The sequence below is a fragment of the Halichoeres trimaculatus genome, unplaced genomic scaffold (genome assembly GCF_033239565.1).
Source record: "Halichoeres trimaculatus isolate MK-OKI-2021-1 unplaced genomic scaffold, fHalTri1.1 fHalTri1_scaffold_8, whole genome shotgun sequence".
In the NCBI taxonomy this organism is placed as follows: domain Eukaryota; kingdom Metazoa; phylum Chordata; class Actinopteri; order Labriformes; family Labridae; genus Halichoeres; species Halichoeres trimaculatus.
In genome coordinates, this window is record NW_027437186.1 from 28,790,247 (window position 1) to 28,808,139 (window position 17,893).

General features: G+C 38.2%; 2 protein-coding genes across 2 annotated transcripts in view; both read left to right on the forward strand.

Annotated features, from left to right (window-relative positions):
• mcph1 (microcephalin 1) overlaps positions 1-1,408 on the forward strand; it is a 34,857-nt gene extending 33,449 nt beyond the window's left edge. Inside the window, exons 14-15 of the mRNA XM_074675641.1 lie at positions 903-1,140; positions 1,222-1,408. Of these exons, the coding sequence (XP_074531742.1) occupies positions 903-1,140; positions 1,222-1,292 (309 nt within the window). The 3' untranslated portion in view covers positions 1,293-1,408. The remainder of the gene's footprint in view (positions 1-902; positions 1,141-1,221) is intronic.
• Positions 1,409-2,550: 1,142 nt separating this feature from the next.
• agpat5 (1-acylglycerol-3-phosphate O-acyltransferase 5 (lysophosphatidic acid acyltransferase, epsilon)) lies at positions 2,551-17,460 on the forward strand. The gene is made up of 8 exons (XM_074676536.1): positions 2,551-3,396; positions 4,894-4,963; positions 5,037-5,152; positions 5,272-5,361; positions 6,429-6,519; positions 7,360-7,521; positions 13,731-13,854; positions 15,380-17,460. Exons 1-8 carry the CDS (start codon positions 3,178-3,180, stop codon positions 15,597-15,599), a joined length of 1,092 nt encoding a protein of 363 aa, XP_074532637.1. The 5' UTR covers positions 2,551-3,177; the 3' UTR covers positions 15,600-17,460.
• The last annotated feature ends 433 nt before the right edge of the window (positions 17,461-17,893 follow it).

Below are 17,893 nucleotides of genomic sequence, written 5' to 3' on the forward strand. Positions count from 1 at the left end.
CTGCTTATATTCACCAGCTAAAAGAATAAACAGGACACACAGACAAAATCATGAAATATAGAGCTCAGTAACAGAAATTAAGAGTGATCAGTAATAAGTTACAGTGATAATCTTGTTTGTGCAGCATCATGAGCAGTGACAGCAGTAAAGTTATTTAAAGCAATGCTTTCATGGACTCAGTAATGTTTTCTGAATGCTAGATTTTCGACTATTTTTTATAAGGCTTAAGCTCAGCTCTCTGGACCGTTTTTATCATTTTCCATAACCTCTTCTCACATAATAAACCCTTCACATGTCCTTGAATGGTTCCCTCTGAAGAGCACAGTGAGAGTTACTGTTAACTTAACCCACTCACTGAACCCTTTGACCAGTCTCTGATTGCCACATGTGAAGACAAACTTGTGTGACAAAAGACTGAGCGCTTTAAAGTTTATTTCCTGGCATTTAACTTTAAATAGAGCAGATTGAGCCCTTGAGTTTGACAGCTGACCCCTGCTGGATACAGAGCAGACTTTGGTGAGCACTCAGAGCATCACTCATCAGAAACGGACAGAAACAACCTCAAAGAGACTTTGTATGCACTCGTTTTGTCAGACAGAGGAGTACAGTGGGAAAAACACGGGCTGGAGGAATAAAACCAAGTTCATGTCAGGGCTCTGTGGCTCCTCTAAATGCAACTTAAAGTTGCTCTGTGTCCAGCTTTAGAAAAACAACATATTAGGCGGCATTTGTTTCTTTGGTAAAGTCACCCGAGTTGATTTATGTTGATTTTAGACCTGGTATAATGTTGATGCTGTGAAGTTGTGAAAGACTTGATTCTAAATGGTCCAAATTCCACAGCATCCTAATTTATACTACTGTTTCAAATCAATACATTTGTTGTTGCCACTTTCTCCACACAGATCTGTCGTCTTCAAAGGCATCTGTCTGCCGGCGAGCACCAGCAGGACCTTTTCCAGGACCAGCCAATTATGTTTGTGTCTCAGCACTCCCAGCCACCCACCCAGAGTCTGGTGGAGCTGATCCAGCTGTGTGGAGGAAAAGTCTGTAAAACTGTGCGTCAGGCGGGGATCTGCATCGGGAAATACAGCGGCAGGAGACCAGAGGGAAGCAGGATGCTGTCTGAGCAGTGGGTTCTGGGTAAGAGATCTCCTGCTTTCTCCTCTTTGTTTAATTCTTTATTATTTATATGACTTTTAATTACATTTTCTTTGTTTTCAGACAGCATCACTCATTTGAAGCATCTGTCCTATGATGACTATGACCTGGAGCGGCGTGGAGAGGAGCGCTGAACATGTTACTGTTAACAGATATCATTTTTTTACTGGACCGTCACATGACCTCTGTCTCTGGCTTTCAGCACTGCTCTTGTAGAGGTTCCTCATTCTGCTTTTTTAAATGGGTCCAGAGGCTTTACATAAATCCTCTCACGTATAACCCTCTAAAGACTTTATTACCTGGTTACTATGGAAACCTCTTATTCCCGAGGACTTCCAACCATTCAGCTATGGCTGAATAACTTACTGTGAAGTATGGAAACTGTTTTTACATATTATATGATACTCTATACTGTGTAACTGTTAAGGGGATGCAATAATTTATTTTTTCAACAACACACTGAGCCAGTATTACACACCAGTCGAGTACACACACCATGCTTTTATACAAATGTGTGCTATATGTATGTTTATTTTAATCAGTGTTTTTAATAAAAACTTGAAGTCTATTCTATAATTTTGATTTTTTTTCATCTGGTTTAAACAAGGAACACAACACACGTGTGTGATGGGTCAGTTAAAGTACGAGTACAATCTCAATTTGTCAGTTTAACAAGAACTGAACTTTGTTTAATTGCTGTTGTGGCCTCAACACTCGCTTTGTGCAACAGCAGAAATGATTACAAGTAACAAGACCAGGACATAGTTCATCCAGACTTAATTTGGGAATTTAATTCAAAGTTCTGTTGGAATGGTTTAAATATTTCATATGCCAAGCTGTGTAGTCTGATACTTCTAAGAGGAATGAAATAAAGCAAAAACAATGCAAAGAAATTAAACAAAGCTATTTTGTCCGTGCACACTGAAACAAAGTTTTTCTACAACTCCATATTCTCATATCTCCATATTTTTAAATGGTAGTAAATAGTTTTTAAGATGCCGTCAGCAGATATTAAATTACCTCTATTTTTTCAAAGATTTTTCTTAATTTCAGCTTCTTTTTATAAGCTTGACTTAATGTTACATGATCACACCAGAGAAAATTCCCAATAATGTCAAAACTACTTGAAAATGAATCTGATTAGTACTTGTGAAAGTTGTGTGCTTTTATTTAAATAATTGTTTGTGTTGAATAAAGTACAGTGATATTTATCTAAGCAAACCTTTATGTTTCTTGGTATGTTTAAAACCATTATTTACGATTATGTGGTGAAATTCAAGGAAAAAAACAGTCCATGGATGAAAATAATAGGAAGAAAAGTGAAATGCTCCTTTAAACTCGGACTATCTCCTCTCTCTTCAATTGGTTGCTCACTGCTGAGTCATGTGACCAATCATCTCCGCCGATGTTACAGTGCGCAGTGACGTAGGGAGGCGTGTGTGACATTTGCTGCAGGGAGCTAGTTTATGAACGGCTAGCTGGATAAAGATGAAGAAACAAGGGAGGAAATGACATTGTTTTTACTTTTAACTTATTAAGTGACGTCTGGGTTAAACTTTTACATCGTCTACAGAGCAAAGGAGAGAGTTGATAATAAATGTAGCGATCGGTGAAACTTTTTCTCCGGTTTAACGCGTGAAATAGTCGGCTAACGCTTCTTCTGAACTTGTGTAGTAAATGTTATGAGTTCGAGTTGAGATGTTGTCCTGGATTCCTTTGCTGGACTATTTATAATGTTGAGATAATTGCATTTAATTTAGTTTTTTTGTGATACAGTATGGGTGACCGTTAGGACTCAAGCCGACTCTGCCATCTGCGTTTTGCACACAAGGTTAAAATTAGCTTTAGCCAGCTAGCTCCCCACTTCCCCTCTGCTGCAGTTTATCATTTCCTTTCTTATGCTGACTTGTCAGGACAGGTGTGCAGAAAGTAGGCCAGGTGTGGTGTTCGCAACTTCACCTCAGTGTGCAGTGTCTACTTCAGGGATTTTCTTACTTTAGTGGAGCTACAGCTGGGACCATGCTGCTCTCCTTGGTGGTGCACACTTACTCTCTGCGCTACTGGTTTCCAGCCACGATTATGCTGGGAACAGCCCCGGCTTATCTGCTGTCATGGGGAGCATGGCGCCTGGTGTCAACTGTCCTACCAACCAGATGGTACCACAAACTAGACGACCGGTTGTACTGCATCTACCAGAGTATGGTCCTCTTTTTCTTTGAAAACTACACAGGAGTTGAGGTGAGTGACCCTGCAACAACTGGAGTAAACCCTCAGAAAAAAAGGACTGTAAAGTGAATTCAGGCACTTGTAACATGTTAAATGTGTATGCTTAATGTACATTAAATCAAAACAACACAATATACAATCCAGAAATGGAGAAAGATTAGAGGTGAAGCAATGAGTATGATATAGGAAGATGCACAACATGCTGAAAAAATGAAGTCTGTGCCTCATATAAAGACAAAAATATTTAAAATGGGTTTTTAGAAAACCGTCCCAAGTATTGTACTCATTATAGGGCACGTTTTTAAGAAAGTTCACCCCTCATTTTGTTGGACTTCCCTCAATCAGTCCACACTGAAACTCAAAAACCACATCTCTTGAACAATCAGACTACATCTTTTTTAATCTGCATGTACTGTAACAACCCTCAAAGTCTCTAAATGCTTCTCTGATCTCATTGCAAACATTGTGTCTTGTAAATATAAATCTATTAAAGCATCATTCTTAACTAATCTGTAGTGCTGCTTGTTGTTTCTCTGTTAGACCATTAGGAAGACATCTTCATAAGGTTCTCTGGGGCTTTTAACCTCCTCTGCACAATGATTAAGAAAAGATTACTTTGAATTGTAGTTTTGTTATAATGTGCAAATATTCTAAACTAATTTCAATTCTTAATGTAAAAAATAAGTTAGGTTTAGATATGCAAAGTTAGACTATTGCTCAAATACTTCTCCAGTTTACCGGTATACAGAGGTTTAAAGCTACTGACACTCAAATAATTCCTGTGGTAAGGTATAGTTTTGTACATTTACAAGACAAAGTATCACTGTTTATACACAAGACCTCTGCAGCTGTTTGCTTCTGCGTTTGTTTAAGCTTGAATAATGACAAAAACTTGCAGTTGGAGACTCAGGCAGTTACAGAAGTTGTTCAACAAGATAGACAACAAGAAAATCTACATTCTTGTCTTTTTTATTGCCACGCCTTGTACGTTACACTGAGCAGAAAAGCAACAGCCGTAGCTGGGAAAGCAGCGTCTGATACTATATGATCTGTGTATGAAGTGGCTGCACTGGAGGCCACATTAACAGATTAGAGGAGATCTTTGCAATAAATCCTCTTGGGTTTATGGAAAAGCTGCAGTTTATTTTTGTTCAGCTTTTCTATGAATTGAAAAGTCAATCTGAAATAGAGACAAATCCCAGATCGACTTTAAGCTCCCGTGAGGAATTTTTACACTGTTGGAAAATGACTCATTGATGCCTTTATGTGGCCAACAAACGCAAACAAAACCATCAGCAACAAAACTTATATTTTTCATACAATAATATTTAATTAATAATCTTTAAGAGGTGCTTCTTTGGCACAAATCTGAATTTCCTCATAGGAGATTTAAAATATTCGACAAAAAAGATAATAAATTAATGCAGAATATTTTTTAAAGTGATGTTTGTCCATGAGACTTGTATCTTTGCCATGTTTGTGACAGCCTTTAATTTTTTTTCTCCACAGATCGTGATATACGGCGATTTACCAAAGACCAAAGAGAACGTGATCTACCTGTCCAATCACCAGTGTACAGGTAATTCATTTACATATCCTGATTTACACTGGGTTAAATTATTTAAGTTAACTAACCAGTGGCCTCTTTCTAGCTGACTGGATTATTGCTGACATGCTCGCCATCAGACAGAGCGCTCTGGGTCATGTCAGATACGTCCTCAAAGATGGACTTAAGTGGCTCCCACTCTACGGATGGTACTTCTCACAGGTAATGAAACTCTGTGAGTATTTCAGAGTCGTGTTGTAAAATGCAGACACAGAGACTTAATTAAATATGAAATCACACTTTCCCCTGCTGTCCACTCATGAGTGTGTCTTTTCTATCAGCATGGAGGAGCTTATGTGAAACGGAGAGCTAGGTTCAGCGAGACGGTGATGAAGAAGAAGCTCCTCTCTCAGAGTCAGTCTGGAACGCCAGTAAGTATTTTTAGATAAACACCTGGATACATTCTCATCTAGACTGCAAGGGGAAATACTTCATAATGTCTTCAATTATACAGTTAGATTTAAATTCCCCTTTGTCCTGCTTACTTTCAAGACATTGAAGTGATTCTCAGACACCCCTGCACCATCACAAGGAAATAACCATAAATCAGATGTAGTTGCTGTTTATCAGTGGTGTGTGTTTGCTTGTCTTCAGCAAAAACTTTGAGTAAATTTAGGGTTAACAGCCTAACTCATTGCATTTCAGAAAATGGACGGAGTGTAACATTTGTAGATTCCATGAAAAAGCAGTGAGCTCATTTCTGTTGCAAGTTTATGCGAACTCTCAGAAATATACAAAACTGAGCTTTAACACAACTGCTGCTGAAATGTTTATGTCTTATTAAATGTGTTTTCACAAAGTAAAGTTTATTTTCCTAACCAAAAAACATTTTATACTTAATATTTCGGAGAACACTGAAAGCAGTTTTTTTCGTCAGTTGTTTCCAATTTTAGGTAAATTCTAAATGCACTACAACTTCTTTGTCCCTACCCAACTCAAATTTTATTCACAAATCACGTTTAAAACAACCAAAGCTGACCAAAGTGCTGTATGGATCAAGAGCCACATGAATTAGAAGACACAATACTAAGATGTATAAAACAGTACAAATATAAAACAGAATGAAACACAATAAACTTAATTAAGATTTTGCTGCATCTCAATTCAACCTTGAATAAAATCCAGGGAGAAGAGTAACATTTCTTTCTAACTGTTAACATCTGATAAAAGGCTTTTAAATGTGTAAAGAGGAACAGGTAAATCAAAGATTAAGGCTAAACTAAGACCACATCTCAGCGTTTGGATCTGCTTTCACTCAAACTGATAAAGAGAGGAGTTTAAAACTTTGTTCCATGTGATCATTTTTAGTTCATCACTTTGTTTGCTCACCGTGTTTCCACTCCAACAAATCCCTTAATTGTTACAAATTCCAGTTTAGCTAAGGTAAGATTAACAGACTGTGACTACTCTTTGATCTCCTGTGTTCGTCTTCCCACAGATGTACCTTGTTATCTTCCCTGAAGGAACTCGCTATAATCCAGAGCTGAAGAATGTTATCGCTGACAGTCAGGCTTTTGCTTCGAAAGAAGGTACTGGCACCATGGCAGCCGTTTTCTGCTCTGCTACCACCTACAAACTCAGCACGGCCCACTCAGTCTGTGAAACAGCTGACTCAGTTTGGCTGTGTGACCTGTTGTAGCCTTTCCACGCTACGATTTCCCCAATGAGCATCACGTGCATGTGGTTTTGTTTGGTCATGATTTAAGAATGGAGAGTTTGCTGTAGTATCATGCAGCAGTGGAAGCATATTTTATGAAATTAAGAACACTTTGGATTATTTTTCTGCAAGTTTCAAAGTGTCAAACTGATTTGCTGCTGGTTGAGAATTGAACACTCATAATAGAAATAGAATAGAAGTGCATATTTTTTAGTCATCTGCAGCATAAATAAGTTAAATATAACATTTTAATTAATTTTCATAGAAGTTGAACAAAAACTAATTTTTCATTTACATCAACCTGATTTCTCTAATGCCTCTGTGCAGTGTGGTGTTGAGGTCATCACACAGCATCCGCTCTGCAGAGATTAAGCCTATCTCTGGACCACAGCTCCGAATATCACCTTCCCCCATTAATCCAAATAAATCGCTCTGGATGGCCGACATGTGCACATGACATTATCTGCTATTAGTGAGGTATTAGTGAGCAGACTGTGGTGCCACATCCACAGAGGGAGAGTGCAGCAGTTGAAGCAAACACAAATATTTCTGTAGAACCAATGCATTTCTAAAACTCAGCATTTTCTGAGTACATAAAAACATTTTTAAGGAAATTATTTGCAATAAATATGATAAATATGATGATTAGTATAACCCTGAAATAGTTTGGTTGAATTCATGCAGTATTTAAACTGCAAACTCTTTCCCACAGGGCTCGCTGTTTTAAAGCACACACTCACACCCAGGATGAAGGCCTCTCACATAGCCATCGATACCATGAAGGATCACCTGGATGCTGTGTACGATGTCACAGTGGCCTACGAGGGGACAGTGGATGCCTCCGGTCAGAGGAAACCTGCCCCATCAATGCCGGGTAGGTTTTTATGAGTTTAACATTTTATATCTTGAAGAATGAAACAACTCTCAGGAGTTGTAATTTGAAGATTCACCAACCAAATCCTGTTACAGGCCAGACCAGATCTTTAAGAATTTGGTCTGTGTTATCTGTGTCTGCAATGAACATGTGTTTCATTATCACCCTTGCTAGACAGAAATAAAATATCATGGTGTACAAAGTTAGGAAAGCTAGAGGTTACCGTAACATAATTCTTAGTCTCATCCCAGAGATGGGTATGTTTCACATTTGAATCGATCCAGTACTGATACCTGATACCTGGCAATCAGTATCGGTACTCAACGGTACCAATTTTCGGTACTTTTTTGTGTTTATGTGGTAAAAATATCAGTTTGTTCAATAAAAAAATCTCAACATTTTTTTAACTTAACAAATTTATTCTTCATTATATAAACTTGCAATGCTGTGTTCATATCCAAGTTGGAAAATCGCCTACTCTTCCACTCCCTCACAGTCACAAGGACGCATTTAGGTACCTAAACATGGTACCTTTTGATTTTACGTGAATCGGTGCCAGGTACTTTTGACAGAATTTGGTCTGTACCTATAAAAGTACCTTATTTGGTACCCATCCCTAGCTCATCTACATATGAAGAATGGAGAAGGTTCAATTAACAATGGTGTCAGATCAGATTAGTATCAATTTTGGCCAATACCAAAGTCCAGCTATTGGTATTAGTTTCTTGATTCATCGCACAACTGTGTTGACAAAGTACGATCAAAGGCAAACTCTCAGGAAAGAAAACACATTGTTTAAAAAAAAAATATATCTTTCAATTCAGACGTAAAACAGGAACCAACAGTTTATTTTTCTTCTTAAAAGTTAAACAGATAATGTTCTTTCAACTGTGGAAAATATGTAGTTGTAGGATTAAGCAGCAGAACACACAATATAAGGGCACTTGCATCATAATGTTGTATTCATGTTCCAATGTGAAGCCTGAAGGCTGAAGACTAATGTTAGGAATTAACGGCCATCATCCACTGTGTCAGCCATACCTCCACACAGCCACTGATACACGCCACATATCAGAGTTTGAAGAGCTAACTCAAATATAGACATTTCCCCCACACTGCACACATGTATATGTAAATGTTTAAGAATATTCAGCCTCATGGTGCAGGGATAATGAAAGAATCTTTGTTTTAAATCTGCACACATTGAGTCTCAGCAGTCAGCTTCACAGTGCCCTGCCTGCTCATGGCTCCTTTCCTGTTTTTACATATTCCAACACACAGACGATAATTTGAGGAAAACATGTTGTGATCCCAGTTGGTGCCAAAGAGCCTGCTCACAGAAGTGGTTTTAAATAATGGACGAAGGAAACAGATGTTAATGTAAAGTGTAAATGCATGTACAGAGCTAATGATCAGCCTGCAAGATAAAATCTGAAGCTCTTTTTGTGTTGGAGGCTTTTTGGGCCTTTCTGTTTTTAGTAAAGCTGAGAAGAGGCAGGACATGTTAGGTAGAGATCAGGGAAAAGTGACCGAGGGAGGTCAAGCTTTCGTCTGATGCTGTAAGGATTAAAGCCTCTGAAAATTAAGCGCCTGCTCCAGCAACCGTGCAAAGCTTTAAGTCTTTCCCACATATATTAATGAAGTGGTTGATCTAATATATGCCATTGTGTCTGTCCTCTTTAATCTGCTTTATTTGTCCACTAATTCTCTGGACCTCAGCTAATTTGCAGGTTGAGGCTTCATTTAGAGAATTAACATTAAAAATGTGCACAAAAAGAGTGAATGAAAACATCAAGTTAAACTGTCGTTTTTTTTTAACTGAGTCTCAGCAAACAGCAGCTGCAGTCTGCCTCCCTCCTCTTCTGTTAATCAGCGTATGCAGAGACACACAGGCGTCATTATCAATCCTGCAGCATTGTGTGCGCCCCCTCGCCGCTTCATCCATGAGCAAACAAGACTTATTAACAGCCGCATCTTCCTGTTAACAGCGCGACTCTGTGTTTTGGAGTTTTTGGATTATTTTCCGAGTTCCCTGTTGTTCCACAAACACAGTTTGAATGCCAAAAAACATCCCGTTTCAGTCAGGAATAAACATCTATGTGTTTCTAGAAAACAGAACAGAGAGAATAGAAAAGCTTTCCTCTCATCACGCACTTCCTGGTCTCATGTGGAGAAGGTGACTTTAGTGATTTCACAAGGAGGTGGAAGTGACTCGAGCTACAAACTCTCATTGTTTCTGTTTTTGATGTTCTTACTGTTTTAACAGACCCTGAGGTTTGGCTTGAAAACAGACTTTAAATCTTAAAGGTATTCCTTCCTTAATTGTAAGGTCATACCAGGAAAGTTGTATAATCCTCTCCAGTAGTTATTTGACATGTTTGACATTTTTTGGTGACTGGTGAGACCTAAAAGACCTGAGAAATACAAGCAGGCCAGGTGTATGTGGCTCAACATCTCGTTTTTTTCTAGACAAAGTTGATCAATATTCTTTTAGCTTGAATCCCTATGTATATAAAAAAAACAGAAGTATGTATTCAAGACAGAAAAATAAGGGTGTTATTGTGCTATCAAAAATAAACTTTAAACTTTTTAAAACATGTTAGATGTTTGTCTTAATGTGTAGTTTGCATTTCTGTTGGTGACATAAGTTTTTTGTCATTTTTACCATTTTTAACCAATTAAATAATCAGTCCAATTAAAGTGTCAAATGGTGTAACCACAAAAGCATTACTACTAGATAGTTCACCTTCCTCTGAGTTATACAATCGTACTGATAATATAAGTTAATTGTTATGAAATATCACCTCAAAGTACATTTTATTATTTCATTTTAAAACCTAATATGGGTTTTGTTGTACCAAGTGAGTCAGTGTACTGTAGACATCAATCTTCTCTCTCTTTCTGGGGTCAGTCGGTTTAAATCATTTTGAATTTGATTTTTACCGCGTGATAAAATCATATTCATATAAACTTTTTGCACAATATCAGATTTTTCATGGGAATCATTGGTTACACCAATTAACATTTATGAGTTATACCCATTTACCACGTTTTCCACCCATTACACTTGTATTTACACACACAAACAAATTTATCATCTTGGTACCTGAGGAGGATTATTCCCTTCATGCCTTGTGTGATTGTTCTCTGCAGAACTCATTATATGAGGACTGAACATGTTTGTTCTACAGATCCAAGGCTTTTTTTCTGAACAGGGAGCCTTGGAACATAGTTTGAAAAGATGTATAATTATTGATGTCATTCTAGCCGCACCTTCCGCACCGCACCATGCTTTTTATTGGAAACCATGTCTTCCTTTTGTGCTTGATAATGAGTGGCCTTGAGTGTGTTGAAAAAGTGCGTGTTGATACAGTATATGAGCATTAGTAGTAGTGCAGGAGAAGCTTTATCACAATGTCTGTCAATTACTCCCACAGCTTAGTAAAAGCTTTTAAAGTTGTGTAGTTCTCAGAGACTATCAAGCGAGATATGTGCTTGAATTTTCCATCCCTTAGACTTCAATTGTTATAAATCATTTTTTCCCCTTTAAATTCTATTTTTCTGAAGAACGGTACTGACAAACCAAATATACACTTTTTAACATCTTCAACTCTATTTCAAGCAAAAGAAAAAAAAACTTTTGCTCTGGTTAGTCATATTGTTCCCTACCCCTCTCCATGCAGACGACAGGAGAAACAGACTCTGTTAAGTGGTCGTAGGCCAGTTCGATAAGGATATGATCTACTTACATGTTCTAGTTTTACAGAGCAAACTCTGCACTTAACGTCATTTTTGTTTTATATTAGTAAAAGTTCCTCCTAGAACTCTTTGGTGCTGCAGAACTCTGTGTTTGTCTCCAGTTCTGGATCTCTAAAGCCCCTGTTTCCAACTGGCGGTCTGATATGGATCAGTACAGTTTGGTACGGGTTGAATCAGTAAAGCCTGATCCTGTAGGTGACATGTAAGCTGTGGCCACGTTAGCTGCGTAATACACAGTATACCCCCCTAATAAATTCAATGAAGAAGAAAACACAGCGCAGTAAACAAAGAGCAACGATGGAAGACATCCAGCAGTTTGTCTTCTTTGTGATTGGCATGTAGCTCTTTGTTACAAAGCTCAATTAAGCTTTGTTTCAGTGTGTTGTTCTTTACCGCTTTCGTACAGGAAGTGACGATTCTTTTGACCACTCAACAGACTGCAGTGTTTCCAGTTCCACCTTCTGAGGAAAATCAGTATAGCTGGCACCCCAACAGAAGGGTACCAATAAGTGGGATGGTATGGGTCAGTAATTTGGGCATCTGTCCCATTCTAGCTAAAGGACACACCACAAAATGTGTGCCGTACAGAGGCGGATCAAACTGAACTGCCTGTTTGAAACAGGGCTGAAGTGCCACACCTGTTCAACCTGTAACAATCTATTTATACTTTCTTATGTAATTTGGAATGTTTAAATGTTATAATGGGCACAGAAAATAGATTCCAGATGCCCTAAAACCACCATCAGAAGTTATGTCACATTACAACAGGAGGAAAGGAAAATTTACTGGAAAACTAAGATAACTGTCACATAGACGATTGGAATTGAAATGAGAAATCCAGTTGTCTCTGTTTTTAAGACAAAACGTCTGACGTAGAGGTTCCTGAAAACATCTCAAGTACTTCAAATCTCATTCTCCATTTAGCTTTTAAAAGCTTGTAATTTTGCCTCCTTCCATTTTTGTGCATATTGCTGTGATCCCTCTTATTTTTCCATCCTCTACATCTGGTGTCTGGGGTTTAAATTTAGAGTCGTAAGCCGTCCAGCTCAGGACTTTCATCCCTCTCTCTGTCTCTCTATTCAGCAGCTTTTTTTCATTTTTCTTAAACATTTCTCTATCAGCAATCAAATTGTGTACATGGCATCCCTCATTGTTTAGTTCATCATCTCTCCATCTCGTCCACCAGTTTACAAGAGCCCAGAGCTGTTTGCAGAATCATGTCCCTGTCGGTTTGGTACGATAAAAACCATCTTTGTCTTTGGGAACATGCAGTGTAGTTGACTTCGTTCTGGGCTCTTTTCTCCCTCATCTTAATAATTTCTATCTTCGAGCTAAAATTCAGAAGAAGCATGGACCACCTGGTAGTTTTAAATCTTGAATCCAGTAGAATTAACATTTACGATCTTTCTTTATGTAGCTCTCGCACCAATAAACAATCCTTTTTCTGCCTACAGGAGTCGTATAATCTTTATGCATGATTTCATGTCTTAAAGTTTGCCTCACTCTTGTTTTTAGCTTTACTTGAGTTTATTAAGGAGATTTTGTTTTTAGCTCCTGAGCAAAGCACTGATTTCCTCCATCAACACTCCTGACCTGCAGCGAGAGATCATCCGCCTTTTTAGAGGGTTAAGCTTTTATTTATGCAAGCTTAACAGTGTTATTTCTCAGTGCCAAGCACCTGCTTGGCACTCAGACTCCTCTATGTTTGAGGAAGGAAGGTAGTCTTTCCTTCTAAGATCGGCTATCGCCTCTTGATGTGTGTTTTTTTTTTATCCTCCCGTCCATCCACACAGTCGATGTTTATTGAACTGTCACAGATTGTCTCTGAAGGTCAATTTATGTCTCTGCAGCAGCTGATTGAAGCACTCTCTACCCGTGAAGCAATCTTTCACTGCCGGCTTCGATCAGGTTTCCTCTTCGGGCCTCAGTGCCAGGTTTCCTGATAATATTGCGTGTTGTGGAAACAGGAACTTGAAGGTCTCTGGGGATACACGTGTAGCCTTGAGCGTTAACACTCCATTACATTTTCTGTTTGACCTCCTAAGACACTTTAGTTTTCTCTCGGCTTAGGTACTTGACTTTAAAAACATCTCATGACTTCAAGGAACATTTATCTGCCAGAGCTGATCAAATCTAACCTCACATAAATAATCATTCATTGCAACTCCATTTTGCCCCAATGACTTCCAACTTTCCTCTTTTGATACCAATGCTTTTACCAGATCTTCTTGTCAGTTTGAGGCTGTCCTTGTTGTAAGTTGTTGTAAGTTACTGTAACCATCAGCAGCAGCAGGTTGATCTTTACTCTTTGAACCAAAGCAACTTGGCATCAAGGCGTCATCTTCTCTCAGCGTCACCTTGTGTTGGTTTTAAGTGCTTACTCTACGTGCCGTCTCGCTGAAAGGGTTTTCCTGTTTTTGTTTAGTCTGTTTATTTTCTGTGTTTGACAGAATTCCTGTGCAGAGAATGTCCCCGTGTCCACATACACTTCGACCGCGTGGACATAAAGGAAATTCCTCCAGAGCCACTGTTCTTCCGCAGATGGCTGCACGAGCGTTTTGAAATCAAGGACCGGTAAGTGTGTGGGCGGAACATTCAATCATGTTGGAATTGCACGTTATTCAGTCCGCATCTAAACTTAAGAGTGTTTTTTTGTAATGCTTTGTTTCCTCAAGACGCCAGCTAAACACAGATTTATATCTGAGCTTCTTTGTGACTCATAAAAACAGCAGAAAAATGAAAGTTGTCTGGATTATTATAAACACAAAGTTTAGTGTACTTTCCTGTGGTGGAGACAAAGAGTTCTATTGGTGGGACCAGCGTCTTGTTGGGTCTGTGGAGCCACAACAGAGGGGTTCACATAGCTGGGGAAATAAGCAAGTTTTGTTTTATTAAAAATTAACCTGGTAGGAGTTGATTTTGGGCACGGTGTTCGCACGACTAGTACTTGCAGATAATCACTTACACACGCCACTTAGCCTCATCCTGTCAGCTGTATAGAAAGGCTTTAGAGTGTCAAAAACAGCAAACAGACACATACAACGATTAGATTTGAAAAGAAAACATTTATCACTTACGAGAGAATTAAGTGTTTTTCTTATTAATCTGTTTATTAAACAAAATGAAAGTTTAAAATAGTGACAAGTTAATTCTTGTACAGGAGACCTGATTTTCTTTTCTCTGGAATTAGTCTTATGACGTCACCATTCTGTTTCTGAAACTGACTTTTAAAGCTTATCATTGATGCACCAATTTATGCTAAAAGCCACAGGGTGACTGCCTGTCAGTGTCGGTCTAGCAAATTTTCTGGACTAGTGAGTTATGATTAAATTTAACCCCTGCTGTGCCTGCAATTGAAAAATGAGCTATTCAGACTGAAACTGTTTTTGAACTGGGCGGTAAAGATGCAAACCAGGGTTTTTTGAAATAGTGTTTAAGTGGTTTCCAGTTCTTCTGCAGCCAGCCTTAAGTGGAGACTCAAGAAGCTTCAGCTTTAAGCACTTCTGCATGGGTTTGATTCCTCTCAGTAGGTGCTTGGTTTAAATCTGGTGCAAAATGTGTTTGAAAATGTTGGATTTCTGCAAAAAAATTCGGGTCACATGCATCCCTACATCAGACAATCCCAGTCTAGCATTTTTCGGCAGCATAAATAAGAACAAAAACAATCACAAAGGTCTACTAAATATTGGAAATGAATTAAACAAAGTTAATGTTCTAATATTGAAATCTTCATCGATATTCAATGACAAGTGAATCATTCAATCAAAAGAGAAGTTATGATATTTTCAGATAGTAAAAGTCATTACATTGAGTTTTACATGGGGCACATCACAGAAAAAATGAATCAGAAAGAAGTTTTGAGCTTTCGACTTATATCTATTGTTTTAGGAAGTGATATGTTGGGCTTATTTTTAACTGCACCAGCTGAGCATCAAAATCTCCGATGTTGTTTTGGTGCAGATTTTATGCTGTAGTTGTAAAAGTCCTGATGTGAACTTTTGTTAGACACATTCTTCCAATGTTTCGATTTACTCTTTTAGTCCTTGTGTGTTTCTGAGACAGGCTGAATCCCTAAGAGAGTAATCTGTCTTCTTTAAAGGCTGCTGACCGATTTCTACGAGTCGGAGGACAAAATATGCAAGTTCCCCGGGGAAGGAAAGATCTCTCCTCTATACCTCTCTAAAACCCTCCCATCAGTAATGATCCTGGGGGGACTCACACTGCCATTACTGCTGACGGAGAACGGCAGGAAACTCTACGTGAGGACCTGGGTGTACGGGACACTGCTGGGCTGGTTGTGGGTGAACTTTTCTCCTTAACGAACAGAGCAGAGGCTGCCATAACGACACGCACAACAGACATGAGAGAGGAGGTGCCACGTTTTCCTGCATCACAACAACACGAGGTGTGTTTATAATGCAGAGCTGCTGCATCTGATAAGAGGCTCGGAGATTTATCCAACATGTCTGGCTCACAGGTGACCTGAGCGGAAAGCTAAACAGAGATGGGGAGAAATGTTGAGCTTTTTGTGCTACGTGTTCCCTCATTATTTGTATTTGCAGCCTGAAATGATGAGAAGAATTAAAGTTAAATTAAAAAGTTTTAGATAAATTAAAGTAAGGATATGATCTCTTCTATAAAATAGATACAAATATAAATATATATATCTATACCTCTTCTATTTATCTTAAAATAATTCCCCCTTCATTAGATTTAGCCAAATTAGGTCTCATGCATGCTCACTTCTCCATCAGACATCAGCCACCTTTGCAGCTTGTATGACATAATTTAAGAAACAAAGTGTAGAGTCCTTCCAGAAAAACTTTAACGATCAGAATCAGCTCCTGAGTGTTCCGGATATGGCGTAGTGGGTCATTTAATATAAATTGCACTGACTCATTGACATTGGTTGTAAATCTCTCTTACTTATGCCAAGTCCTGTGTCTGGACAGTGATGCTCTTTGCTCATTTAACATGAAGTCTTTTTTACATTAGTAGAACAAAATAAAAACAAACCGTCCTCTTAAAAGGCTCATGAACATGTCACCAGCTGCATTGTTTACCATAAAGATTTATAACGACTTTTTTTTGTACTGAAAATGAATGTAGCCGTAAAAACATGTAACTGTAACAGAAAGTAAATGTTCCCTTTAATTCAAAACATCTATTTTGATTTCATCTTAGTCGTCCAATTTCTAATTTTGAGGATGTGTGTCAAAGATGTTCTACAAATGTAAAATATTTCTTTATCCTTACAGTGTCAATCGTTGCCAAAACCGTACGTGTTTCCTACAATGTTCCTACGAGTGTTTTGAGTCGAGCAATACTTCTTTTAATGCCAGCAAAGATACTTGTCTTTGTTCTGTTTTTTTTCTGTCGCAATACATTAAAATAATATTCTTTTTTAATGGTTTTATTTCTATATTCATAAATGTTAGATGCAGTTTTTATGTTACAGCTCACATGAAAGTATCTACCAAGCAAAAAAAAGCTGATAAAGCCATGTAAACAGTTAATCGCAGGTTCCTGTGCACTCGAAGCCATTTGTATTATAATTATCACTGTATTGTGTAATGCACTGTACGTGTATTGTTGTTGTTGTTTACTGTAAGAACCATTGCATTTTCCACGTCACTTTACGTAATAGTCGTCCCGTCTTCTCTTTGTATTTTCTTTGGTATGTTCTCCTCATGCCGATGGTTCATGGTTAGTCCATGTTGCTCCAACACCTCACTTGAATAATCTTTCCTTGTTCTTAAATGACCCTTGTCAGCCATTTTATAGTCATTTGTATCCTGACAAGACCAGACTGTAACTCATCAGGAATCTCTGTAAACAGTATTTAAATGCCAATGGATTTTGGAAATGTGTGCCTTCTCTCTGGAGGAGTTGGTCCTCATCCCTCTCAGAGGGTCACAGTAGCTCTTTTCCACCAAGTGACTGCATGGAGACTCTCTGCTAGAGCTGCTGCTCTCTGCAGCATGTGGTCACATTGTCTACAGTTCATAGTGGCTTATTTTGCTCCAAGAATGCATTTATTTACACTTTTTGAGGACTATAATGAAATGATGAAACCTTTAATGTCTGTAAGTTTTGAAACTGGGGATCGGAGTGAAATAAAGTGGGGGGGTTTTCTCTGAGTAGAATTGAGTTTCCTCTCCATCATCAATGTCAAAAATGTGACAACTAATGCACTGCACGTCGTTTCATTTTATAAGCAATTAGAAATTAATTGCATATGAAGACAGTACAAGCTAAAATAGATCCTAACTGCTTTGCCAGGTATTTTTGTCACACTCTGCTATTGTTTTAGACAGGAAGCTGCAACCAATAACACTTTGTTTCAATGATAACACATTTTCTTTGGGTTTATATCTGTGAACCGTTTTATTAAGGTAGGTTAAAGCCAATGGCATTATGCATCCTGTAACATAGACCATGAATTAAAAGCATCTAATATAGTCGAGCCAAATCTGAAAACTGTGACACCACTATGCAGAGAAAACCATTTTAGACAAAAGCTACGTTGAGTGAACACATTTTAGTGGAATAATTGATAAATGATGCTTAATTTAATCCAGGTGATATTGTGCTTTCATGTAAAGTGTGTTTA